This window comes from Octodon degus, unplaced genomic scaffold (assembly GCF_000260255.1).
Source record: "Octodon degus isolate 3935 unplaced genomic scaffold, OctDeg1.0 scaffold00146, whole genome shotgun sequence".
NCBI lineage: Eukaryota > Metazoa > Chordata > Mammalia > Rodentia > Octodontidae > Octodon > Octodon degus.
In genome coordinates, this window is record NW_004524722.1 from 6,090,335 (window position 1) to 6,118,320 (window position 27,986).

General features: G+C 40.0%; 2 protein-coding genes and 1 pseudogene across 7 annotated transcripts in view; all 3 read left to right on the top strand.

Moving 5' to 3' along the window:
- LOC101570739 (tripartite motif-containing protein 5-like) overlaps positions 1-27,986 on the top strand; it is a 158,614-nt gene that overhangs the window by 76,360 nt on the left and 54,268 nt on the right. For 3 of the 6 annotated variants that reach the window (XR_002818232.1, XR_002818231.1, XR_002818233.1), the window contains one exon: positions 11,345-11,425. The exons of 1 other annotated variant lie outside the window; for it this stretch is intronic. Coding sequence is in view for 1 of the 5 variants with exons in the window: in XM_023702121.1 (XP_023557889.1) it covers positions 11,345-11,424 (80 nt within the window). In the remaining 4 variants the exon portion in view is untranslated. Of the gene's footprint in view, positions 1-11,344; positions 11,507-27,986 lie in introns of those variants that run through there. 2 more of the 6 variants (XM_023702121.1, XM_023702125.1) reach the window with 2 other exon arrangements.
- Positions 18,788-19,206, top strand: LOC101581600 (annotated as a pseudogene).
- The window catches only part of LOC101571138 (tripartite motif-containing protein 5-like), an 87,976-nt gene continuing 86,675 nt past the window's right edge, over positions 26,686-27,986 (top strand). Inside the window, exon 1 of the mRNA XM_023702063.1 lies at positions 26,686-26,941. Within this exon, the coding sequence (XP_023557831.1) occupies positions 26,759-26,941 (183 nt within the window). The 5' untranslated portion in view covers positions 26,686-26,758. The remainder of the gene's footprint in view (positions 26,942-27,986) is intronic.

The window sequence follows — 27,986 nt, forward strand, 5'->3', positions numbered from 1 at the left end:
TAGTTATAGCTTCCTGTGACAAAACATGTTTTTTCTTACCTCTAGACATGATGTGCTTGGCTTATGCTATGAACAATGAGTGTAGTATATGAAGAGCAAGAGTCTGCGTGCATATGTGGGCCAGCGCTTGCCTTTGTTTTTGCTGACAACTTTTACAAGGAGGTGAAGTCTGAGGTGAAGCACAGCAAGTGCCTCACCATATTTCTCTGCAAAGAAAAGTGTATCTACAATGCTAAAATGAACAAATGGCTAAAAATCATGAAGTAGATGGGCTAAACTGGACTGATGGAGCCTAGAATCTGGTGTGACTACTATGAATTTTAAGGCAGTGAATTGTGAGAGAGAGGTATCATGTTTGGTATTGAATATTACACATCCTGTTTGTTTATCAATATGGTTTCTTCAGTATTGAATATATTAAAGTGCATTCAACTGGCAAAACGTACTAAAAATACAATTAGTTAACATGTAAAATGAGACGTGATACTTGTTGAAGCACTGTTTACTTGTCCTCTCAGAAAAAACCATGTTGACATTTTCTGGAATTATTATTTGTTTATCTTTGATTCTGCAAACCTTTTTATACTTTGAAAAGAATACTGAATCATTGTAGGCATTTGTAAAAGAAGTAAAAAACCATTTATTATTTTAATTGCTTCATAACAATATGGGATGGGTGGATTGAGTCTGATTTTTACTATTTTGTCTTTCACACTGGATGAATGTTCAGTCTCAGGATATTAGGTCTTCTGAAAGTGATAAAACTTTGTAAGTGAGGGAAGTACACAATTTGTTAGTCACATTGCCTTCTTTCTCTTCAGGGTATGAAGGACACCATAGAAAGGTACGTGTGCCATGCCTAGGAGTGAAGTGTTATGTGTAAGAAGAGAGAATAACGTGAAGCACAACACTATGAGCCCAGACCCCTAAGAGCTGGATGCTGCAAATCCACTTACCGACACCATTCTCAGGAGCCAACACTCACGGCAGGAACTCTTCCACACATTATGATGTGCTAAGTTTAGGCAAGGAAAGGATTTCTTTTAAAATCCTTAAGCATTTAAAACTCTGCTTCTGACCAGTTAAGATCCTCCAAAGATCACCGAAATGATTGAGAAGGCAGGTATTTTCTCATGACATCAGGGTCCAGGGTTTGCCTTGTCCCTTCCCTGCATCACCATGGAGGAGAGTTCTAGTGTAAAAATGAGATGAAATAAAAGATGTGGGTGACATTTGAAAAACACCCAGCTATGAGATGTGGAGCTGACTTTTTTCTTCCCTGGGAGTAAGTTATTGACTGTGAAGGAACCAAGAGCTTGCTGCAAGAGGTGGAGGATGGTGTTCCAAGCTCTTAATTTGAAAGGATTTCTTCAATTTCATCAGAGTGAGTAGAGCTAAGAGGTTGTGATGATCTATGCATACACAGAAAGCCAGCTACTCAGGAGGCCAATGCAGAGAGACTATGAGTTCAAGTCCAGGCTGAACAGCTTTGCAAGTCAGAAAGACTCTGTCTCAGTTCATTTCAAAGGGTTGGAAATATGCTCTGTGGAGGAGCACTTACCTAGCATACAGCAGCTTTGGGTTAAATCACTAAAAATGGTGAATTGGGAGCAGATTGTGGTGAAGAAAGCTACATGAAGAGTGTGGCTGGGAGAGTCTAGAGAAGACAGGAGGCCATGGGGAAAGAGAGCTGTGTCCAGTGCCAACACAGGAGAGGAGGGAAAATGAGTATCTGCTGGGGCTGTGGTTATATTATTGGGGAATGATCATTCATCCCTATTGACCAATTCACTGGCCAATTGCAGTTCATTTGCCTTCCCTAGACTGGAGAGAAAATGGATATTGATGTGACTCCTTCACGTACACTTATTATGATGATTTTTTGACCTTTCAAAGCTAGTGGATGTTCTATGCCACTCTAGATCAAAAAGGAATTATAGCTTCATAAGCTTCCCTGTCTTCCATGTATTGCATACCTTATTTCTCAGGTGTTGAGATCCATAGTTCTTCTTCTCCAACACATGCACAGTGTGTTTCTGCAAAGGCACTGCTCTCCTAAGACTGCTGTATGTAGTTCCTCCCAGTCCTATTTTCATTAGGTCTTGCCAGAATCTTCTTGGAACATCACACATGGTGTTTCATCATGTCCTTCATCCACCTTGTGATTTTTCCACAGCTTTTGTGAAACTCTCTCCAAGCAACAATCAAAATGTTCCTGTTTCTGCAGCTTGTCTACTGTAGCCTTACAAATCACATGGAAGCACCTAGTTTTTAAGACATGGAAATAATTGTCCACAGTCCTGAAGAAGGGCTACCAACACAATATCTGATGAAACTATTTCAAAACCCATTTTACCTTCAGTGTTCCAAGTTATTAATTTTAATGTGGCTACTGGGTCACAGGCTTGCAGGAGAAATCTGAATATAATCCTCATGCAGTGTCTGAGAGCTCTGATCTTTGGGCCTTGACCATTTGCCTGGCTTTTCTTGGAGGTCCTGTTGGAGATTTTCTAGACTCTGAGCCTCATACTCTGTATTTTGCAGTGTGACACATCATGGGTTTCTCATCCATGAATTTTCTAATTCTCTCTCTCTCTCTCTCTCGCTCTCGCTCTCGCTCTTGCTCTCTCCCTCTCCCTCTCCCTCTCCCTTTCCCTCTCTCTCTCTCTACTCTTTTATGGGAAGGGTTTCTTATTTCTCAGTCTAGGGGATGTTCAAAGCCTGTGACATTATGTGGCCAAACCCTTGAACTTTGTTACCCCCTCTCCCTCTTCCCTGCTCTGCCTCTGGTGAAGGTGTCTCCTGCCTCTGAGAAATACCTGCTGCATTTTATTTGATTTGCCTGCTTTCCTGGCCTTCCATGTGCATATCTTCACTCACTGTAGTCTGTATGAATTCTGTGGTGCTGTTTTCTTCCCCATGTCTCATCTGTGCAAGAGAGAATCTTAATTCATTGCCTTCCATATTCTTAAGGAAATGACTGATTCCTGTTAAGAAAGACCACAATAACTGCTGTTTCTAGTCTTTACTGCCTCCTTCTCTGCCAGTGAGAAAGGTGAGGGAAAGTTTGCAACCAACTTTTTGTTCACTGAAGACTGTGCCTAGGCTGTTCTCTTTGCAGCAGGAGCCCTGAGCGGTAGAGTAGGTCACTTCCCCCATTATGCTTCTTATTCATCCAAGGGTGAAAACCAGAGCATATCATAGAAAATAGAAAGATAGACATATTGCAAATGGGCCAGGAACTAAGAAATGCAGGTAGAAGAAAACATTAAATCTACTTGAAGAGGTAGAAACCTAACAGATAGGTTTCTTCAAGACTTGGGTACTCAGAGAATACATGAAAAATAAGCAATTTGCAAGAAAAATACTTCAAAGAATCAACAATTGGGATCTCATGTGATTGAAAAGATTTTGCACATCAAAACAAATCACCAAGAAAGTGAGAAATAATCTTCTCAAATTAGGGACAAAATCTTAGCCAACAGTTCCTCACACAAAAGACATCTATCTAGAAGTATTTTCATCCAGTGAAGCACTACTCCTGTATAAAGAAGCACAAGATTGAGGTTTTCATAGCTATATGGATGCAACTGTACAGCACAATGTTTTGTTTTCTTTTCTTTTTTTTGGTTTTTTGGTACTTGGGATTGAAGTCAGGACCTTCACCTTGCCAGCGAGTCTCTTAAACCACTGAGCTATCTCTCTAGCCTTAGACACCCTACTTAAAGGTGAAATAAATTAGAGTTGCATGTGCAAAGATCATATTGTTTCCTTAGTGGAAGAAACTGAAAGAGTAAACACAATGTCCAAAGTGTACAGCAAATCTACAATAGATATTATGAAAGGGAAATAAAGTGCTCAGAATTAAAAACTGATGGGTGAAAGGTGAAAAAAGGAAGAGATTTAAAAAAATATACACATACATACACACACACGATAGGTCAGGGCCAGTGATATGGCTCAAGAGCCACATCCTGCCTGCCAAGTGCAAAATCTTGAGTTCAAGTTTCAGTACCAAAAACAAACAAACAAAAAGATAGCTAACATAATTACCCTACTAATTTCTATCAGTTCATAGAAAAGAATGGTTTTTCCTTACAATGTTTGATCAATATGGTACATCTATATCTTGTCACTAGAGCAACTAATTTGAAGATAACAATATGCAATCTGTCAACCATTGTTAATTTCTAACTCTTGTTTTGAACTTCTGTATCATTGTACTTACTGGTTTTCTCTCTGATCAAAAATAAAGATTATTTGCTTAGGTAATATTCAGTAAAAGAAGATCAAATGGAGAAGCAAGTCACATAGCAAGTATATATTGCAAGAACATGGACTTGCCTGGAAAGGTTAGGTAGAGAGGTTTTGGTCCTCCACCTAGGGTGATTGAGAATATCAATCCCTGATGTCCTTACCTTGGGGAATACGTGGCTGTAGCCCTTCCACATTGTCTTCAAGCCTGGCCTTCAGTGAATGTGTCTCTAGCCCCAGTTGCCTTCTGCATCAGTCAGTGTAGGGCTCATCTGTGTCAACTGCTTACTATATTTCTAAATAGCCACAGTATGTATGATGGTATCTGCCAGCCAAAAACAAAACGCAGCTGACAGAAGAGAAGCAAGAGCAGCCCAGGCAAGGAATTTCCATAAGTGGCACCTCTCCTAGCTTTTAGTACTTGTAAGGTTAAAGTGAAATGTGACACAAAAAGTAAAATTATAATCTCTGAGATCCGTTGCAAAAAGGAGATGAAGGGGAAGGTCATGAAGCAGAGAATGAGGGCGGAGGTTACGACCCGGGATACCCAGCAAGGTTAGGACCTGGGATACCCAGTAAGATCACTGCATTTATGGCAGTGTTCCAGGGCAGCACTAATTTATGGAAGATGGCAGGGGTGGAAAGAGGAGAATAAAACAAAGTTTGTTGTGCAAATGTGCCAGCTCCCTCTCAATGAATGTAATCAGAATGTATTAAAAAATTTACTAATACGAAAATTTCACAACGCTAACTTGTACAATTAAGACACCTTAATAATTACAATTTTAAATAATCATATCTGGGTAATAAAATACACCAATGCAGAACAAAAGATATTAACTCGGAATAATATCCCAGTGAAGTATGTTATTAAACATATTTCAAAGCTGTACTAATTTGATCAGAGCACAGGGAATTAAGAATAGAATGAAACAAGGAAAGGCAATGGGGGAAAGACTGCTTCTTTGCCAGGTGGGCCTGCCATGATCACCCTGGCTCACAGCCAGCCTTCCACAGGGGCGTCCCATTGGTTGCAGCAGCATCTCTGCCTGTTCCCAACCAGCCTGGCCCTCCCAAACCCTTCACTTTCATTTCCTGCCAGGCTCCCTCACTGAGTACATCAGACTCTGGCCGCTCACCTGTTAACATTTTTGGTTGCCCTTGTGACTTCTCCACAGGTTTTCAAAGACATGTTAAGCAATTCTTGGCAGAGCTCTGAATACTGTAGAAGAAAAGGCTGCATTTGCTTGGGTCAATTCTTCCAGGGTTTGACACTTTTTGGGGTGGGGTGAGGCCCATCTTACTACTTCCTGCTGCAGAGGCTGAAACCCTGCAGGAGTGGGGTGTACACTGGAAGGGTTCCCTCTCCTGGGGGTGGGCTCCTTGTCCAACTGAGGGCCACCTTATGGCAGTCCTCTTCACCCCTTTCTGTCTACACCTGTGATTTCACCTCTGCTAAGTGTGTAGGACACTGACCTGCAGGGGAAGTAGTCCTGTGCCCTGGGACAGAGTCAGAACCCGAGGGCCCTTTTCTGTGCCAACTGATGATCGGGAGCATCTCTGTGTCATGATGTGTTCGGGTTGACTCCACACAGACATTTGGCTGGTAGGTAGAATACTTCCAGTGATGACTGCCAGCGAGAATTTCTGCTTGTTTTTAGGGAAGATTCTCTACCCAAAACATAGCACCTCCCAGTACAGTAGCTGTACTGGAATTTTCAAAATCATTGAAGATATTCATGTATATGAACAGGTTATTTATTACTGTACTTTGTTCTACCTAACACATTTGTGTCTTTTTTAACCCATATTTCTTTCATATTCTTTTGGCTTCAGCTAAAATATTGTATTTTTAGGCTCGAATTCTAGGATAACACTTTTTTTCTTGCATTTAGTTTTGTAACTGCAGGTGCATTTCTCCAGGGCTTGTCATATTTGATCTTTTTGATTACTTAATTGATATGACTATGAAGTTGAATCCAAGTCCGTCATCCTGTTTAAACCGTGCTTGGCCTCTGTTTGGCATCATGTTTCTTTTCATATTGATGGCGAGCTGCTAGGACACGATCTGTCATCAGTAATTTGCCAGGTGATCATGTCTAATATTTGGTGAATTCCCTCCACATGGAACATCCAGTTTCTCTATGATTATGCTTTGTATATCTCTGAAATGGGGGATTCTGAAAGCATGTTTGCGTCAGCTCTTCCCTGGCACACATGTCCATACAGAGCTTTGGACTCCTTTGCTAGTCCTTGGTAAATTTCAAGGCCAAGATAGAATCCTCGCATTTACAATCACGGGTCCCCAGAGCCATCTGGTACTCAGAAGCTTTCTACTCCAGCTACCTTGCTCGGAGTGTGATCCACTTATATACTTACCCTCGCTTTTTTTTCTTTTTAAATTCTACGACACTAAAGAGAGACTTTGAAGGAAGACTGAATGTGGTAATTCCAGGTGAAAGTCAAGAAAGTATACAGTGGTGCCTTGGTTCACACACTCAATGCTTTTCATACTTCAGGCCCCAAACTGAGCTGGATGGAAAACAACCCAATGAGGTCAACACTGAAGCTAAGCACTGAATTTAATTCTGTTCTCATCCAAACTCAGTTTGAAATGAACATCATGCAGAGAATCAAGGTTATGATGGGCTCCGTGCACCTCTGCTGCTGCTATGTGTGAGCCATTGGCACATCCAGAAGTGTGTGCCCCTTAATCCTAGTTTAGTGACTCTGTCTAGCACCTGTGATTGGAGCAGCAACACAGGTGGATTTTAAGGTGGCTGCCTGATCTAACACAGAGGGCGCCATACAGGCTGGAAACCTTTTGGTAAAACTTAAAGGAAGGGTCCTTCTTTCTGTAAAGCTATTAACAAGAGAGTCATATTTCCTCCTTGTGCATTTTGTGAATTTTAAGAGAGATGGCGAGCCACCCCTAAACATAACTGTGAGGTCTAAGTCAGCAGGTGCTATAGTTAAACTTTGCACAATAGACCTTTTTACTTTTAAACATAATTTGCTGGTTTATGTTCTGAACATTATGAGTGCTCTTATGAAGAGTAAAACTGTGTATGTACGTGTATATGTGCATGTGTAAGTGTGGTGGACACAGCTCTTGCCTTATTTCTTGCTAATAACTTTTACAAGCAGCAGGAAGTCCACACTGAAGAACACCAAGTGCATCCTCATATTTCTCTGCAAAGAAAAGTATATGTACAATGATAAATGAATATGTGGCCAAAGACCATGAAGAGGGCCCGGAAGATGGCTCAGTGGAATAAGCGCTTTGCTGGCAAGTGCAAGTTCAAGAGCTGAGTTCAATCCCTAGTTCTGCGAAAAAGAGAGAGAGAGAGAGAGAGAGAGAGAGAGAGAGAGAGAGAGAGAGAGAGAGAAAAGACCATGAAGAGTATAGGGTATTCTGGGTAAGGCAGCCTGGAATTCAGGATGAATATTAAGGTCACAACTGGGATTGAATATACTGCCTATAGGAGACTAAATTAAAAGGAATTACAGAACTTTTTATTAGTTAGGCAGTAACCTTGAGCTCCCCACCTCATCTGGGAAGACACAAAGGTCCACTTCTTTGTTCTGTACCTGCTTTTATAGTTTCTTTGTTGCTTTGGCAACTGGGCAGGAAGGTAGTGCTCCCTATATCATGTAGGTTCAGGGTCACTGCAGGAATGTGGTGCCCCTGTATCCTATAGGTCGGGGGGGGGGTCTCAGGCAGAGGGATTTATGGCTAAGCATGGGCAAGTAGTCTGTATCTTTTTGCACGAAATAGGTCTTGTCACACCTTATCTCCTATATGTTTGTGAAATTCTGACAGAGCAGGGGAAGGAGTGAGGAATGGGGTAATTTAGGCAAGGCTGCTTCTATGTAAATACTTCAGGCAGGGGCTAAACTAAATTGAATTCTGCCAGGGACAGGGAGATGGCTCAGTGGAATAAGTGCTTCCCTGGCAAGTGTAAGGGCTTGAGTTCAATCCCGGATTCTGCCAAAAAAATTAAAATAAAATAAATTTAATTCTGCCTCAGTCTCTTCTACTTCTAAAAGTGACTAAGGTATTATGCTAGACACCAGCCCTCACGTGATATAATTTAGGACAATGGATTATGAGAGACAAGGAGTCGTGTTTGGTTGTGAATATCACACATTCTATTTTTCATCCTAATAGCTTCTTCAATATTGAGTATACTAAACTGCATTTAACTGGCAAAACTAAGTAAAAATAGAATTAGTTAGCATGTAAAATGAGAAGAAGCACTTGTTGAAAGACTTGTTCACTTCTCCCTTCATCAAAAACCATGTATGTGTTCATCTCTGATTCTGCAAAGTTCGTTGATACCTAAAAAATAATAGTGAATCATTGTAGGCATCTGTAACATAGTGAAGCAATCATGTATTATATAAGGCATCTCACAGGCAGCCATGGGATGGGAAGATTGAGTCTTACCCTACTTTTTTCTCTTTCACAGCAGGAAAATCTCCATTCTCAGCATATTAAGGCTTGTGAAAAATGACAGGACTTTGCTAGTGAGGCACATCCACAGTTTGTAAACTCATGTTTGCTTCTTTCTCTCTAGGATGTGAAGGACACCATAGAAAGGTACGTGTGTGATGCCAAGGATTGGAAGGTTGTATGTGAGATCATTGTGGACGCTCCTTGTCACTGACCAGAGTTGAGTTATTTTAGTGCTACTGAGAATAGAGCAGCAGGACACCACTGGTCTGGGAAGCACTGGAGCTATGTGGAGTCAGGGTAGGAAGAGTGGTCCTATGAAGGATACAGTGCTTGGGCTCTTCAGGTATACAGTGTAAACCTCCTTGGAGCTCTAGGCTTTGGGTTCAGTAGTCTTTATGATAGATGGAATGTATCTTTTTAAACAAGTAGCAAGAATTTTACATTGCAATCAACCCTGCATACAGCAATGCATATATATTTTCCACTAAAAATCTTAGACATCATGCCTGAAGTCACACTTGAGCCTGTGAAACAGATCTGTGCCCCAAGTGCACACAGTTGGTGCAGCTTAGCCACCCTGTTCAGAAGCACTGTGAAAAGCCTCATCCTGCTGTGTACAACTGCGTGCCTGCTGGCAGCATGGAGCTTTTCCAGATTCTCGAATTCAGAGCAATAAGTTTGGTGTTCTTTTGCCAACTATTTGTCATTTTTTCCAGAGAAAATATAAATCTTGAAAACTCAGGTAGTGGGGCCCAATACATGGCTCTATAGAATAAGCACTTGCCTGGCAAGCAAAGTCCTGAGTTCAATCTCCGGTTCTGGAAAAAAAAAAAAAGAAAGAAAAGAAAGCTCAGGTGGTATCTGAGGCCTTTTCTGTAGACATGGAGCTGTGGGCTTCTGAGGCTCCTCTAGGTTGGGTTCTATGCTAAGCGCAGACCTGTCAGAGCAGGATGCTGCAAATGCACTTACTGACTGGATTCTCAGGAGCCAACACTAATAGCAGGAACTCTTCCACATATGATGATGTTTGAATTTCAGGTGGGGAGGGGGTTATTTTAAATTCCTTCAAAAAGGGTCAGGGAGATAGCTCAGTGGTCCAAGCGCCTGTCCAGCAAGTACAAGGACCAGGATTCCATCCTCAGTACCACATGCAGTTCCAGGTACACCACACTATGGAGACTGAAACAGGAGAATCATTGTGAGTCTGTTCTGTGTAGCAAGAACCTGTAGCAAATATAGAAATTAAAATCCTTCACCTGGAAGACTCTGCTTTGAACTGATTAAGATCCTCCCAAAATCCCTCCAAATGGTTGAGAAGGCAGATTTGTTTATTTATTTATTTATTTTTTAAGTGTACTTGGTTGTTACAGGGTCCCACCATACAGCTTGGATTCGTGCTGGTCCTCCTGCTTTCAGCCTCCCCAGTGCTGGGATCATCGGCAAGTCTCACTGTGCATGGATTCTATAGGGCTAAGCCCGCCCAGGGGGTGGAGCTAGTGCTGCATATGGTGCTGGGTATCAAACCTCAGTCCCCTACTCTTGCCCAAGCTTGCATAATCAGGCGCTTTAGTCCACTGAACTATCTCACTGGCCCACAAATCTGTTTCTTTTGATGTCAGTTCCAGAGGTTTGTCTTGTCCCTTTCCTGGATCACCAAGGAGGAGATTTTGTGTGTGAAAATAAAATGAAATGATATAAGTGAGTGGTATTTGAAAGACGCCCCTATGAGATCTGGAGTTCTTTCCTCCCTAGGAGTATGTCATTGACTGTGAAAAAACAAGAACATGCTCAAAGGGACAGAAGATGATGTCCAAGCCCGTGACCTGAAACGGATTCTGCAATCTCATCAAGATGAGTAGAGCTAAGAGGGCATGATCATCCATCCCTTCTTAGATTCCCAGGAGGCCAAGACAGAGTGACTGCAAGTTCAAGTCCAGCCTGAATACCTTAAAAAGTGAGGGAGACTTTGGCTGGATTAAATTTTGAAAGGGTTGAAAATATGCTATGTGGAAGAGTACTTATCTATCATAGAGTAGGACTGTGTTCAGGGACTAACAGCAGCCAAGAGGGAGAAGAGTGTTGAAGAAAGGAAGGTCAAGTGTGGTGCTGGGGACTCTGGTGAAGACAGGAGGTCATGGGGAAGATAGAGCAGTGTTCAGTGTGGACACAGGAAAGTAGAGAAAAAGAGTATCTGCTGGGCCTTAATTGTACCACTGAGGAGCAATCCTTTATCCACATTCACCAATTCACTAGCCATTCACAGTATCTTTGCCTTCCTTCAACGGGAGAACAACTGGATATTGATATAACTCCTTCTCCTCCATTAAACCTGGTGCCTTTTTGACCTTTCAAAGCTAATAGATGGCCAATACTACTGGGTTAAAAGGAATTATAGTTCCATAAGATCCCTGTCTTCCATGTATTTCTACCGTATTCATCCTATATTGAGATCCACACTTTTCCTTCCCCACCCCCCACACACTGTTTTTCTACAAATGCACTATACTCTGTTTAAGTCTCCTGAGTGGCATTCCTCCCAACCCTATTGTAGTAAGGTCTTTCTGAATCCTCTTGGAACTTCACACACAGTGTTTTATCATGTCCCTCACCTACCTTTTAGTTTTTCAACAGCTTGCATGATTCTGACTCCAAGCAATGACCTAAATTTCACCGTTTCTGCACATTTCCATTGGAGCCATGCAAATGCATAGAAGCATCCAAGCCTTAAGATCTGACTCAGGGCCACATTACCGGAAGAAGCACCACTGGCACTGAGGGTGAAACATACTTCAAAACCCCCTTTACTTCAGTGTCCCAAGTTATCACCTATAATGTAGCACGTGGGTCATAGGGCCGCAGGAGAAACTTAAGTACAGTGCTTTTACGGTGTCTGATACCTCTGATCCTTGGACTTTGGCCTTTTTATGGCTGTTCCTCTGGCTCCTGTTGGAGATTTTCTGGACTCTGAGCCTCATACTCTGAATTCTACAGTGTGCCACACGGCCAGGTTCTCAGCTATGAATTCTCTCACTGTTCTTTTTCTTTTAAAGGTTCCTTATTTTTCCTTCCTGGGGGATGATCAGAGCCTCTGATATGTAGACAAAACTCTTGAACCTTGTTCCCTCCTCTGCCTCTTCCCAGCCAAGGTGTGCCTCTCCTGCCTGTTCCATTTTTCCTGATTTCCCGCTTTCCTAGCCTTTCATGTGGACGGCTTCATTCACTGTAGGCTGTACAAATTCTGTGTCATCCTTTTCTTCCTTTGTCTCATTTGCTCAGGAGAGAATCTAAATTCAGTGCTTCCAGATGCCCAAGGAAATGTCTGCTTCATATTAAGAAAGACTATTACTGGGTGAACAACACAGTGTTACAGCCTCCTTCTATTTTTTTTTTTTTTTTGGCAGAACTGGAGATTGAACTCAGACCCTTGCGCTTGCCGGGGAAGCACTTATTCTACTGAGCCATCTCCCCAGCCCCTCAGCCTCCTTCTCTGTCAGTGAGAAAGGTGAGGAAAAGTTTGCGCCCAGCTTTCGGCACACTGAAGACTGTGCCTAGGCATGTTCTCTGCAGCATGAGTTAGCAGTCCAGTAGGTCACTTCCATTGCGATGCTTCTTATTCATCTAGAGGTGAACACCAGAATCTCATAATAGAAAACAGGGAGATGGATCTTTTGAAAATGGGATAAGAACTCAGACATGCAGGTAGAGGAAACATTAAATCTACTGAAAGAGATAGTAGGTAGATTTCTTGAAGACTTTGGTGGGTAGATAATTCATGAAAAAACAATGCTTCCCAGAAAATACCTCAAAGGATCAACAAAGGTAACTCCTATTGAAGAGATCTTGTACATCACAACAAAATCACCCAAAGAGTGAAAACGTCCTGAGAAATTGGAATAATCTTAGATATTAGCTTCTCAAATTAAAGACTTCAAACTAGAAGTATTCTTATCCAATATGGTGCTAATTATATGTAAAGAAGCATAAACTTGAGGTTTTCATCAATAAATTCATGCAACTAGCTACCACGCATTTTTCCTTTGGTTCTGGGAATTGAACTCAGGACCTTCAGCTTACCAGGAAAAGTTTTAAGCCCCTGAGCAAACTCTGGCTTTAGGCACAATACTTACAGGTGAAATAAATTAGAGTTGCATGTGGGAAGATCATATTATCCCATTGTGGAAGAAATTGAAAGAGTACACAATGTCCAAAATGAACAACAGATATTGTGAAAGGAAAAGAAACTGCTTAAAGGAAAGAAAAACTTGAATGGGGAAATGAGGAAAAGAAGTAAACAAATACAAACACACACACACACACACACACACACACCACCACCACCACCACCACCACCACCACCAGTAAGTGCCAGGGATATAGCTGAGCAGGCAAGTGCAGTCTGGAGTTCAATCCACAGTACCAAACAGCAACAAAAGGAGAGCTAACATAATTACAGTAGAATTTTTTTAAATTAATTAATAGAAAGGAATGGTTTTATCTTATATTCTTTGATAAATTTTGCACATCTATATCTTGGAATTTGGGCAATTAATTTGAAGATAACAATATGCAATGTATTAACCATTGTTAATTTCCATCTATCTTGTTTGAAATTCTATATCATTGTACTTAGTGATTTTTTTCTCTGATAAAAAGGATTGTTAGTTACTTCGGTAATATTTAATAAATGGGCATGAAATGGAGAAGCTTGCCATATGGCAAGCACACACTAGAAGAACAAGAACTTCCTGGAAGATGCAGGTTAAGGAGGTTCTGGTCTTCCATTCAAGGTGACTTAGAATATCAATCCCTGCTGTTCTTCCCTATTGGAGTATGTGGGTGTAGCCCTTCCACGTAGTCTTCAAGCCTGGCCTTCAGGGAATGAGTCTCTAGCCACAGTTGTCTTCTGCATCAATCAGCCCAGGGCCCACCTCTGTCTAACGGTCTATAATATTTCTAAATCACCAAGCTATATGTGACAGTGTCTACCACCCAAAAAATAAAGTGCAGCTGACAGACCATAAGCAAGAGCATCCCATGGAAGGTATTTCCTGAACAGGCTCCTCTGCTACCTTTTAATGCTTTGTAGGGTGAATATAAATGTGGCACAAAAAGTGCAATGATAAGTTTGAGATCCTTTGTGAAAAACAAATGAAGGGGAAGGAGATGGGAAAGGGGAGGAAGACAGAGGAGTTGGGAGCTGGGATAGCCAGCAAGATCAGTGCACTTATGATCAGTGTTCCAGGGCAGCACTGATTTGTGAAGATGGAAGGGAAGGGAAGAGAAGGAGAAGAAACAAAGTGTGTTATGCAGAAGTACCAACTACTGACAACGAATGTAATCATTATGTACTAAAAGCATTTCTGAATAAAAAAACTCACACGACCAAATTGTATAATTAAGACATGCTAAAAGTTACAAATTTAGGGCTGGCCAAATAGCTCAGTAGATTCAAGCACCTGCTTAGGCAGATGCAGGGGCCAGGAGTTGAATCCCAGGACCTGCTGTGCCATCCCCACCCCCAGAGGACACTGAGATGGCCAATGAGACTAGGCATGGTGGAGAGACTGTAATCCCAGTACTTGGGAGGCTGTAAACAGGAGGCTCACTACGAGTCCGATCTACTCAATGAGACCTTGTAGAATCCTGTCCTAAATACAAAATAAATAAATAAATAATCATATCTGACTAACAAAATACAATGATACAGAGCAAAAGATACTGAGAGTACAATGAAATGTCTACCAAACATATTTCAATGTTATACTAATTAGATTAAAGTTCAGGGGACAGACAATAATTTAAAACAGGAAAATACAATGTGGGGAAGCTTTCTTTGCCAAACTCCCCCCAGTATCACATGGGATTACAGCCAGGCTTCCTCAATGGATTCCAATTAATCATCCTGTCTCTACCTGCTTAGCCTCGCCCAGGCTTACCTGCCCCAACTCTTTCACTTTCATTTCCAACCAGGTTCCCTCAGTGAATAAATAGGACCCAAGCTGCTGACCTGTTTCCTCCTCAGCAGGGACTCCAGAATTCTCCACAGATTTCCAAACCTGTAATCAGCATTTCGTGGTGGACAGAGCTCCAAACAATTGAAAAGAAAAGCTGCATTTGCTTGGGTATGTTTCCTTGGAGGTGTGAAGCCTTTCTGGGGCAGGGAAAGGTCCAGCTTTCTGCTTTCTGCTTCAGAGGCTGAGGCCCTGGAGGAAAGAGGTGTAAGCAGGGAGGGCTTCCTCTGCTGAGGGTGGGCTCCTTCTCCTGCTGAGAGCCACACCACAGCAGTCCCCTCTCCTCCTTGGTGCCTGCATCTGTGATTTCACCTTGGTTAAGTGTGTAAGACACTGACCTCCAGGGCAGGTAGCCCTGTCTCCCTTAAGTGTCAGATCCCAGGGCTCTTTTTTTTTGCAAAGTGACAGTGGTGTGCTTTTCATTGTTGTGATTTGTTTGAGCTGACTCTACACAAAGTGTTTGTCAGGAGGTAGAACACTTCCACTGACGAATGCCAGGAAGAACTTCTGTTTCCTTTAAAGAAGAGGCCCTAAGGGTTTGTGTCACCTGAGAGAGGACACATTTTCTCCTCCCTGTCCTGCTCATGTGATACCCAAAGCTTGCTGCTCCTTGCAGAGTGGCTTTATTGGCATTTTAAAAGTCACTGAGCATGTGAGTAAGACCACCTAGTGTCCACTGGACCGCAATTTGACTCAGAACCCAGGCCCAGCATGGAGCCTGAACTAGAACTCCCTACAAAGAGACTAGAGGAAGACCCACCCAGCTGATTCAGGAAAAGAACATCTTGCCAGAGTGGCACAGAGCATTCAACTCCAAGGGCTGCAGCAGGAAAAAGTGGAGCACAGCAACCCGACCCAAGCTACACCCAGTTAGAGGAGTTTGAACTTGGTAGATCTGGACATGGTGCTAAGGTAATAACTCTAAGCTCTACACCAAAGGTCAGAAGACAGCGCTGTAGAAAATGGCAAAGAGAAGGAACAAATTGCAGTCTCAGGCCCTGAGCCCACCTAGAACAAATGCAGAAGACACTAGCATAGAAGAAATTGAAAATCACACACCTGAAATGTCTGAAATAGTAGTGTCTGAAGTAAAGAAACAAGTGCAGAAAGGTATATAGGAAATCAGACTGGAAATAGTTTCTGAAGTAAAAAAAGAAATAATAACTATAATGAAAGAAGTACTAAGTGCTTCTAAAGACACTGATAAAAATAGAGCTGAATATAAAAATTATGGAATCCTTGAATGAGCAATATAGGAAAGAAATAGAATGCATGAAGCAGATCCAAAGTGATATACAGGAATTTAAAACCTCAATCACAAGCCAGCAAAACCGTTTGAATGAAAGGGAGAATAGACTTTCAGACCTTAAAGGCAGCATTGCAGCTAGTGAAAAAGTAAGAAAAGATCTCTTAAAAACAACTAGGATGCAGGAAAAAATAATTTAATACCTGAAAGATGATGAAAAGATGAATAACATGAGACTAATGGGCATCAATGAGAAGGAAGGAGTCAATACAAATGATATAAAAACAATATGGATGGCAGGAAGAGCAGAAGACTTCCCAAATATGGGGAAACTATCTGACATTCAGGTAGCTGAAGCATATAGAACTCCAAATAACATCAACCCAATTAAAACCACATCCAGACATATAATAATCAAGATCCCAGAAATTCAGCACAGGAACAGTACACTAAAAAGTGCTAAAGAAAAGAAACAGATCACATTTAATGGAAAACCCATCAGAAGAACAGCAGATTTCTCTTCACAAACTATGAAGGCAAGTAGAGCATGGAGCAAAGTACTTCAAGTCTTGCAAAAAAACCAAATTGCAACCCAGACTGATATACCCTGCAAAACTCTCTTTCAAGTATAATGGAGAAATGAAATACTTCCATGACAAAGAACAACTAAAGAATTTCATGATGACAAAGCCAAGCCTACAGACTACTAGAAGATGTTTCTGAGAGGGAGCAAAATGACCACAACTCCATGAATGAGAATGGAAAGAACCCACCAAACAAGGCAAACACTTAAACACAGGAGAAAAAGAATGGGTTAATTCCAGCTGAAGGTCATGACAGCACACAGTGGTATCTTGGCTCACAAACTCAATTCTTTTTTTTTTTTAATTTTTATTCATTTTAGTGAGAAGAAAATAGCAATGAAACAGTTTCAAAAGAGGCTAGCAAGACAATTACAATGATTAGTACATTGCATATTCTTGTTTTCATAGTAATTATTCAGAGGACCAGATGCAGACATGATATCTTGTCTAGGCAATATTAGTGCAGACCTTTCTTCTCATTGAACTAATAGAAGGTAGCTGTGTATATATTGTATTTTGTATATACATAAATATATTTTTTCACTGCAAAATGGTCCTTCATTTGTATCCCCCTTTTTTGTTTTGTTTTGTCAGAGATGAGTGTTCTGTTGTTGTTAGAGAAGTTTTATTTGGAGAACTCATTAAAGGACCTTTTCATACTTGATGCCAGTTCAAAGATTGTAGGCACTTGAATTCAGTGAAATAGCCCAGTACATTCCAGTAGTCCATGATACTAGTAGGTTATCAGCAGAACTGGCAAATTCCTGAAGTTGTTGACTTGAGCCTTTTACAGTAGGAGCTGAGGAGATGGCTCAGTAGAATAAGCACTTGCCTGGCAAGTGCAAGGGTCTGAGTTCAATCCCCAGTTCTGAAAAAAAAGCAAATGAGCCTTTTACAGCTCAGCATGTTAATATGGCATCACTTATTAGGCTTTCTGGTTATACTTTTCTGCTGGACGGTTAAGACCAATTTAATGCAAGACCCATATAAGTAAAACTGTAACTTTTGTATCTGGCAAGGTCAGTCAAATCCCCCCAGGATTTACTTTGAAACCATGTACAGCACCTTGTTGATCTTTTGTAAGTGTCAGCCATCTGGATGAGTCATGGCCATTGCTTGACCAATTTGTTCTCTGCGAAACTCTGAGAGGATTTTTTCTCTCTAGGTGACTCTCCTTAGGCACACTATACATCATTGATCACTTTCTTCAACTGCCACATAATCATTTTGATCAGAAAATTTGGGCACCACTAAGTTACAAGATGTCACAGAACAGATTCTCTTATGTCCTGAGTCCTCCCTGACCTTGAAGGGCTATGGCCAAAAGTGTGGCTATCCTTGTAGCCTTTCTTTTTCTCTAATTTTTAGTCTGCACACTTTAGTTGTTAAACATCCAGAAGATAAGCTTAATGATATTGTTATCCTGTAACAGAGCCAGTTGAGCTTAACATCACAATCTGTCTGAATATCAAATGCCTTAGAGAAAACATGGAACTGCTATTTTCCAAAAATCATGGATATTCTAAACTTTAAATCCCTATAGAATGTGAAAAAAACAATTACACCTTTTTACACAGAAATTTAGAAAGCAAACCATATACAACATTGTAGCAGGACAATCCTATGACTTCTTTTTTTGTCTCTTGTTTACTTGTATTACCTTTTTTCTTTACAAATATTTATTTAAAAGAGAATACAGCAACAATTGATATGATAGTAGAAGGAGCACGCATTTGGAAGACCAAAATGACAGGTATTTCAGGCATGGTTTTTGTATTACACACCACTATCCCCAGTTCAGTTGCTCAGTTCAGAGACATGAGCATATATAATCAGTCAGGGTGAGAACCCTACCCATCAACTGCTATCTTCAGAATCCTGATGCAGAGTCTTAGGACCACTGCCTTAACCATCTTGTATATATAACTGTATGGTTGTGCCTCTGCCATATTTTTTATCTTTTCTCCTTTCACTCTCTTCCTTGTTTAATCCTTAAATTCTCACTTTCCATTTGACTGTGTTAGTCATTTTAATTTTTATTTCTTCTTTTGAGTTCTTGCACTAGGGAGACAATATGATATTTAACCATGTGGGTCTTGTTTATTTCACTTATGTGTATCTCTTCAAGTAAAATCCACTTATAAATGCAGGTTTCAAGTTTATCATTCTTTATAGCTAAGTAATACTCTATTATATAAAAATACATCTTGGGGTGCTGGGAGTGCAGTGTGCAATGGCAGCGCCCAGCCTACGGGGATACCTAGTGCAGCTAATGAACTCGCGGAAGCCTACAATGAAGCCCAATAAACCTCTCATCCTAGCTAATAAAGTTGGAGAATGGCGCCGTGAGAAGGGTGAGGCAACATTTATCACAGATATATTGGTGATGATGACTTCCTGGAAGCAGAATGAATTCCATGACAGTGCGTGCAAAAAAGACATCCAAGACTTTTTTGATTGCTCTTCAAGGCCTCAGGAAGCCCGAAAGATGAGATCAAGCCAGGAGACCTTGGGAGAGTCTGGAAGTTTACTTCCCAAGAAAATGAATAAGTTGTTACAGAGGTTTCCTAATAAACCATACCTCGCATGAAAATGGGAAAGCATTTTCAGTCATTGTACTGTCATTTTTGAGACCATGCAGAGGCATTTTAAAGGCATTTACACCACCGTGCCTCTTTTGAAGGGTAAAATGAGGCAAAACACCTTTTTTTTCCCCACACATTGGGACCATGATGTGGATGGAAGTTATGCTTTATCTTGAAATAAAATTTTCTGAAGAGTGAGGAAAAAAATACCACATCTTTTTCATCCATTCCTCATGTGATAAGGCATTTTGGTTGCTTCCAAGATTTGACTATCACAAATTGTGCTGCCATATACATAGGTGCACATACATCGCTAGGTCAGGATGTTTTCAGTTCTTTTGGGAAAATTCCCAGAAGGAGGATAGAGGGATTGAATAGGATTTCCAGTCCAAGTTTTTTGAGGAATCTCCACACTAATTTCCATAATGGTTGCACCAGTCTACATTCCCACCAGCAGTGGAGAAGGGCTCCTCTTACCCCCCGCAGCCTCTCCAACATTTGTTGTTGGTTGATTTCTTTATGATAGACATTTTTTCTGGGGTGAGATGGTATCTCAGAGTAGTTTTAATGTGAATTTTATGAATGACTAGTGATGTGAAGCATTTTTTCATGTATTTATTAGCTTCTTGTATTTCTTCCTCTGAGAAGCATGTGTTCATCTTGGATGCCCATTTTTGGACTGGGTCTTTAAATTTTTGGGCTCTAATTTTTTTAGTTCTTTACAAATTCTAGAGAACAAACCTTTGTCTGAGTGCTTATAAATTAAGATTTTTTTCCAAATTTGTCAGCTGACTTTTCACTCTATTGATAATTTTATTTATTTATCTATTTATTTATTTTTTTATTAAAGGTTCTGCAGGGTGTTCAAGGTCTCAGTACTAGATGGACTTCTCATGATCCTCCTGTTTACAGCCTTGCAAGAGCTGGGATTACAGGTGTATGCCACCACGCCCAGTCTCGATTGCTGTCTCAGCCAGCCCTGGGAGTGGGGCCCACATGGCAGGCCCAGGGATCAAAGCCCTGGCCCCTGCACCTATTTACAGGTGCTTTAATCCACTGAGCTATATCGTCTGCCCTCTGTTGGTAATTTATTTTGATGTGCAAAAACTTCTCAATAACAGGAGGTCCCACTTGTTGCTTCTTTCAGGTATTTCCCATGGAGTTTCATTTCTGTTCATGAACTGTTAGCTTACATCTATGTCTTCAAGATTTCCATCTACTTTCTCTTCCAGGAGACTTAGTGTTTTGGTTTTAATATTTAGATCTTTAATCCATTTTGACTTTATCTTAGTGCATGATGATAGACCTGGGTCAAGGTTTAGTTTTCAGCATGTAGAGAGACAGTTTTTTCCATCACCATTTGTTAAAGAGGCTATCTTTCTTCCAGTAAGCATGTTTGGCTCCTTTATTAAAGATAAGATGGCTGAGTGTGTTTGTGGTTGCATCTGCATTTTGTAATCTATTCCATTGATCCTCAGGTCTATTTTTTTTCCATTACCATGCTGATTTTATTACAGTAGCTTTGTAGTATAATTTCAAGTCAGGAATTGTAATGTCTTCTGCCTTTCCTTTGTTGCCCAGGATTGCCTTTGCTATTCCAGGTTTTTTCTGGTTCCAAATAAATTTTAGGAATGACTTCTCTAGGTTTGTGATGTATGTTGTTGGTATTTTGATAGGGATTACATTTAATCTATATAAAATTTTTGGGAGTATGGCCATCTTCAATGTTGGTTCTTTTTACCCATGAGCAGGGAATATCTTTCCATTTTCTGAAATCCTGTATGATATCTTTTTTCCAAGTACTGTAATTTTCATTCAGTAGATCTTTTACTTCTTTAGTTAGATTAATTCCTATATATTTCATTTTCCAAAGTGCAATTGTAAAAGGTATTGTTTCTCTAATTTCTCTTTCAGTGTATTTGTTATCTGTGTAGAGAAATGTTATTGACTTTTGCATATTGATTGTATCCTGCTATGCTACTGAATTTGTGTATTAATTCTAGTAGCTTCTTGGTGGCATATTCTGGGTCTTCTAGGTAGAGCATCATGTCATCTGCAAATGATAATTTAAGTTCTTCTTTACCTATTCTTTCTAAAAATTTATTTATTTATTTATTTATTTATTTATTTATTTATTTATTTGCAGAGCAGTGCATTGAACTCAGGCCCCTGTGCTTGCCATGCAAGCTCTTATTCCACTGAGACATCTCCTCGGCCCCTTCTTTACCTATTCTTATTCCTTTTGTCTCTCTCTCTCTTGTCTAATGGCTCTAGCTAATGATTCCAGAATTATATTGAATAGGAGTGGTGGTAGAGGACATCCTTGTCCTGTACCTCATCTGAGAGCAAAATATTTCAGTTTTTTTCCCATATAGGATTATATTTGCAGTTGCATTGTTATAGATGGCTTTCATCAGATTGAGTTGGAGGCCTTCTATTCCAATTTTCTATAGGACTTTGAACATGAATGAGTGTTGGACTTTGTTGAAAGCCTTTTCTACATCAATTGAGATGATCATGTGGCTTTTGGATTTGGCTCTATTGAAATAATGTATTACATTTGTAGATTTGCAAATATTGAGCCATCTTTGCATCCCTGGGATGAATCCTAGGTCAAGGTGTATAATGTTCTTAATGATTTGCTGTATTCTATTTGCTTGGAGTTTATTGAGGATTTTTGCATGTATGTTCATGGGGACATTGGGCTGTAGTTATCTTTTTTGGTTGCATCTTTCTCTGGTTTTGGCTTGGAGTATCTTTGTCTTTGCCCATCCTGAAGCAGTGACTTTCCAGCACCTCTGTCTATGTGTTCCTAAATATCTCCATTTCTTTTTTTTTTTTTTTTTTTGGCGGAACCAGGGATTGAACTCAGGCCCTTGCGCTTGCCAGGGAAGCACTTATTCCACTGAGCCATCTCCCCAGCCCCTTCTCTGGTTTTGGAATCAGTATAATACTTATTCCTAGGAATGATTTTGGCAGAATTGTTTCCTTTTCAATTTCATTGAAGAGTTTGAGAGTATTGGGATTATATCTTCTGTAAATTTTTTTTTCAGAACCATAGATTGAAATCAGGCCCTTGTGCTTGCTAGAGAGGTGCTTATTCCACTGAACCATCTCCCTGGCCCCTGTAAATTTCTTGTAGAACTCAGCTATGAATCCATCAGGGCCTGGACTTTTCTTTGTCGGTATATAGTTTATTACATTTTGAATTTGATTGACTGTTATTGGTTTATTGAGAGTTCTTACATCTTCTTGATTCAGTTTTGGTAATTTTTACCTTTGTAGGAATCTGGCCATTTCTTCTCTGTCTTCAGTTCTGTGAGAGTAAAGATTCTCAAAATAGCTGTTGAAGATCTTCTGAATTTCCACAGGATTTTTGGTAATTTTATCCTTTTCATTCCTCATTGCTTGAATTTATGATTATTCTTTCCTGTTTTTGATGAAGTTAGGTAGGGGCTTATCAGTTTTATTTAATATTTCAAAGAGCCAGCTTTTTGATTCATTAATTCTTTGTATTGTTTTGATTGTCTCAATTGTATTAATCTGGTCTCTAATTTTTATAATATCTCCTGTCTTTGGGCTTTGGGTTTGATTTCCTCTTCTTTTGCTAGCCATTTGAGGTGAAGCATTAGTGTATGTATTTGTTCCCTTTCTGTTTTCCTAATGCGTGAATTCACATTGATAAATTTCTCTCTAAGCACTGCTTTCTTTGTATCCCATAAATTCTGATAAGTTGTGCTTGAATTTTCATTGTTGTGGATATTGTTTAATTTCTTGTTTAATTTCATCTGTAAATTGGTTCCTGAGGAGGGTGTTCTTTAATTTCCATGTATTTATGGGATTCCATGTATTTTTCTGGTTCCTTTTGTCATTTATTTCCAGTTTCATTGCACTGTGTTCAAATAATATACATGGGGAAATTTTGGTTGTCTTCCATATACTTAAAAATGACCTATGGGTTAATATGTGGTCTATTTTAGAAAATGCCCCGTGTGCAGCTGAAAAGAATGTGTATTCAGCAGTGGTTGGACGGAACACTCTGTATGTCTACTAAGTCCATTTGTTCAAAGTTCTACTTCAGTGTTTCTTCTTTGCTAATTTTTTGTCTGCTTGACCTATTTTTTGTGGGTAAGTGATGTTAAGGTCTCCTATTAAGATTGTGGTATTGGATATTAAATATTTCATGTCAATTAAGATTTATCTTATATAGTTGGGTGCTGCCATGTTTGGCAGATACATATTATTAGTGTTACCTTTTCCTCTTGAATGTTTCTACCTCTGCTTTTTTCTGAGTTGCTGGGGCATGTAGTCAAAGGATTGTTTTTCATCCTTTGACTTTCAGCATAAGAATTTCTTTATGAGTTTTGTGTGTTGCTTCTATACAACATATTGTTGGTTTTTGTTTCCTAATCCACTCTGCCCATCTATTTCTTTTAGTTAGTGAACTGAGTCCATTTATGTTTATGGTTATAATTGAGATGTATTGACTTATGAGTGACATGTTGCTTACCTGCTGTTGTTTACTCCTTTTTCTCCTGTGTTTAATTGTTCGCCGTATTTGCTTGATTCTTTCTATTCTCTTTTGTGGAGTTGTGCTCATCTTGCTCTCTCTCTTGAATATCTTTTTTATTAGTCTGTGTAGGGTTGACTTTGTCATAATGAAATTCTTTACTTGTTCTTTGTCATGGGAGTATTTCACTTCTCCATCAAATTTGAAAGGGAGTTTTGCAGGGTATAGCAGTCTGGGCTGGAATTTGCTTTCTTGAAGGACTTGAAGTATTTTCTCTGTGCTCTTCTTGACTAGATGGTTTTTGAAGAGAAATCTATCTTTATTCTGATGGTCTTTCTTTTGAACGTGATCTGTTTCTTTTCTCTAGTGGCTTTTAGTACACATTTCTTGTGCTGGATTTCTGGGATCTTGATTATTATATGTCTCAGTGCGTTTTTAATTGGGTTGAAGTTATTTGGTATTGTATATGCCTCGTTTACCAGAGTGTCAGATTGTTTCCCCATATTTGGGAAGTTTTCTGCTATTACTTCTGCCCATGTTCTTTTTATATCATTTTTATTGACTCTTTTCTCATTGATGCCTATTAGTCTTATGTTGTTCACCTTTGTATCATCTTTCAGATGTTGAATTACTTTTTCCTACAACCTAGTTGTTTTTAAGAGATCTTTTTTTTTACCTTTTCACTAGCTGGATGGTTTCATAAAGATCTGAAACTCTATCTTTACTTTCATTCAAGCGGTTTTGCCAGCTTGTGATTGAGGTTTTAATTTCTTGTGTATCTTTTTGAATCTGTTTCATGTATTGTATTTCTCTCTTATATTGTTCATTCAAGGATTACATCCTTTTTCTATCCTCCTCTAATTTTTAAGGATTTTTTTTTGTTCCAAATACCTTCAGGGCAAGTTTGGCTGGCTTGAGTTGTGGGGATCAAACCACAGCAGCCTGAGCCTGACTGCTTTGTTGAAGCAGCCACTTAAAGAACTGAGCTAAGGGGCAGATCCCCCCCTCCTCTATTTTTTTTTATCAGTGTGTTTTTTAGAAGCACTTAGTAATTCTTTCATTATAGTTATCATTTCTTTTTTGGCTTCAAAAAATATTTCTGATCTTATTTCCTCTATACCATTCACCTTTCTTACCGTGCCCCACTTCAGTTTTCCCCAACCACAGGATCCAGAGAACACTGTGATTCTGAACAGACGGGAGAAGAAAATGGCTTCTATGGCTTCATTCCTGGAGAATGTCAAGGAGGAGGTGACGTGCCCCATCTGTCTGGAGCTCATGACAGAACCTATGAGCATCGACTGTGGCCACATTTTCTGCAAACACTGCATCACCTCAAGCTATGAGTTCACAGAATATGAAGGATTTGTCCAATGCCCAGTGTGTCGACTCCTGTTCCCGTTTGAAAACCTGAGGCCCAGTCGACATGTGGCCAACATAGTGGACAGGCTCAACAAGGTGACACCGACTCCAAAGTCAGATCTGTGTGACCTCCATGGTGAGAAACTCCAGCTATTCTGTAAGAAGAATGAGAGAGTTATTTGCTGGCTTTGTGAGTATTCTCAGAAGTATCACAGTCGCCACATAGTTATTATGGAGGACGCTGTACAGGAATATCAGGTAAGAGATCAGAGTTATGGAAAGGTAGACTAAGAAACAGTACCTGGTGGAAAACCTCCCTGTGAACTACAGTTTATTAGTTTCCCACCACAGAACTCACGTTACAAAAAATGGGGGGTGGTGCTCAAATTGATATTGGGTGTGATGGTGGCCTCCTGTAATCCCACCTCTTGGTAGACTGTAAACAGGTGGATCACTAAGAGTCTGATCTAGTAGTGAGACCATGAAGACCTTTAAAAAAAAAAAAACAAAAAACACAGGTCTGTGGTTTCTGTCCATTTTTTGCTTATCTTACTTAGCCCAATGTAAGTTTTATACACATCAGTTGATGGCAATAGAATAAACTTAGAGTAAAAGTTCCTAGACAGAAGCAAAAATTCATGTGAAGTGTAGTATATTAGTGGAGATTTGGTGCCCAAGAGAAGCTCTGATTAACTATTTTCACAAAAGAATAAATAAGACTGATTCAGACACGAGTTCTCCCTTTGATATAGACTCAGGTTTGTCTTGGACAGAAAAAAATCAGTCTACACTAGGTGAAGGGCACTTGGCTTTCTACTTAAAGAAAAACTCCCTAGGGACATAAAGAGGGCATTCTTCGCCTCTCTGCTGTTTTTGTCATCACCTCTTGCTCATTTTTAGTGAACTGAGGTTTGGATGAGATCACCTAGATTTCATCCACGTTTATTCCCTCTCCGAGTGCTGAGGAGCTCATGGCTCAACTCTGCTGTGATTCCCTTCTCACAGGAGAAGCTGCGTGGAGTGCTGAAGAAGCTGATGAAGGATGAGAAAAAGATTGAGAAGTGGAAAGCTCGCATTGAAAGAGAACAAACTTCTTGGAAGGCAGGAGATCACACCTCCTTGGGGTGTAACCCAGCAGGGGCCGGGGGAGGAAGTGCCCTCTTTATCCTCTGGTCCTTGGGCAGTCCCCAAATCATTTGATAAATCCTGTGTGTGCTTTTCCTCATGGAATACAGTCTGTAGAGTAATTGTCCCTAATGAGTGTGGTGCTGGGAGGGAGGTGTTTGGGAATGGGCTGCAGGCAAAGTAGTTAAGAAATGCCATGCTGCTGGGCTTGCTGGTTTTTGAGAAGGATTTTATTGAGACACTTGACAATGAATCTTGTGTCTGTCTTCCATATTCCAGTTCTGGCAGGGAGTGCATAAGAGGAATGAGGAGTAAATCAGGGAGATGGGTGGGGTCGTGATCAACTGGGAGGTGTGGGTGTCCCACTGGGGTCAGGGTGAGCCTTGAGAATGTTGTCTGAATGTCATGAATTTTAACTGCAGGAAGGGAAAATAATCATAGGAACACTCTGCTTCCCTAAGAGTTGCTCCTGCCTACCAGCCTTCCCCTGAGAGCCTCCCTGTGAAAAGAGGGATTTTTTTCTGGCTGGAAAGCACCTTCTGACTGAGTGCCTATCTCTTTCTTATCCCTGAAGAAGCAAATACAGAGGGAGATAGAAGGTGTCCAGGCTGAGTTTAGGAAAATGAGAAACATCCTGGACTCTGAGGAGGAAAAGCACCTGAGAAAACTGAAGAAAGAGGAGGAAGATGTTCTGAGGGACCTGGCTGAGTCTGAAAAGGAGCTGGCCCAGGAGGCCCAGTCTGTGAGGGCGCTCATCTCAGATGTGCAGCATCGGCTGCAGGGGTCAGCAAGGACCATGTTGCAGGTAAGACTTGCAGGAAGTGCGTACTTCTGAGATTCAGGTGATGTGAGAAGTCACTCCTTTCTTCTGGGCTGCCCTGCTTTCTAGTGAGGCTCAGAAATGTCTTTATCTAAATCATACCTCACAGAAGTGCATTACTTTCAGTGGTTGTGGAAGGAATTGCCTGTTTGTACAAAAGGGAGAATCTCATACAAAATCTCATGAAGTACTGTGCAAAAATGGCATGTGGGAGCAATGGTCCACATTATCCTATGATTTTCTGTTTTCTCGGATCTTGTGCAAACCATTACTCTACCATCTTTTCATGATTCTGGGCAGTCAGTGGTATACAAAGGAACTTCAGCTTAGAAAAGATGTTCTATTTGTCTTTGTGACATCAAGTGAAATGTTTCAATTTAATTCTCTGAAAAATAATTGTGACAAACTAGTATTTTTTCTGTAAATGTTCAGTAATATTCCTAATTGAAATCATGTGAGTGGTTTCTTTTTTGTTTTCATTTATGTTCTTTTGCTGTTTTTACCAATATGAAGTTTTTATTCTCTTACTTGTACCTGATTCATTTAGACAGCATATAATTCTTGAGGTTCAGAATTTTGATATCTTTCACATATACTATATTTGTTTGAAATATGTATACATTGGGGAATGCCTAAATGGAATTAATTAATTTACTCACTAATTTAAAAAGTTTCTTAATGCTGACAGCAAAGTCTATTTTTATTTTAATGATAATAGAAAAATAATAGGTAAGATATTAGAAATGATACACAATTAAAAAGATGATAAATAGTGAACATCATATTTATATTTCACATTGTTGTCTTTATAGAGTTGATCAGATTACATGATACAGACATGTAAAATTTCTGAAAGAAACATTTCAATCATTAGCTGTTACCTTCAAAAAACTAATAGAAATTAGTAGTACAATCACCTTAACTATCCTATGAATATACATACATTTTCCCCCTTCTTTTTCACATTTCCCTCATGCCAATTGTTCTTCTTTGCCTTTTACAACTTTTATTTTATTGTATTTATTTATTG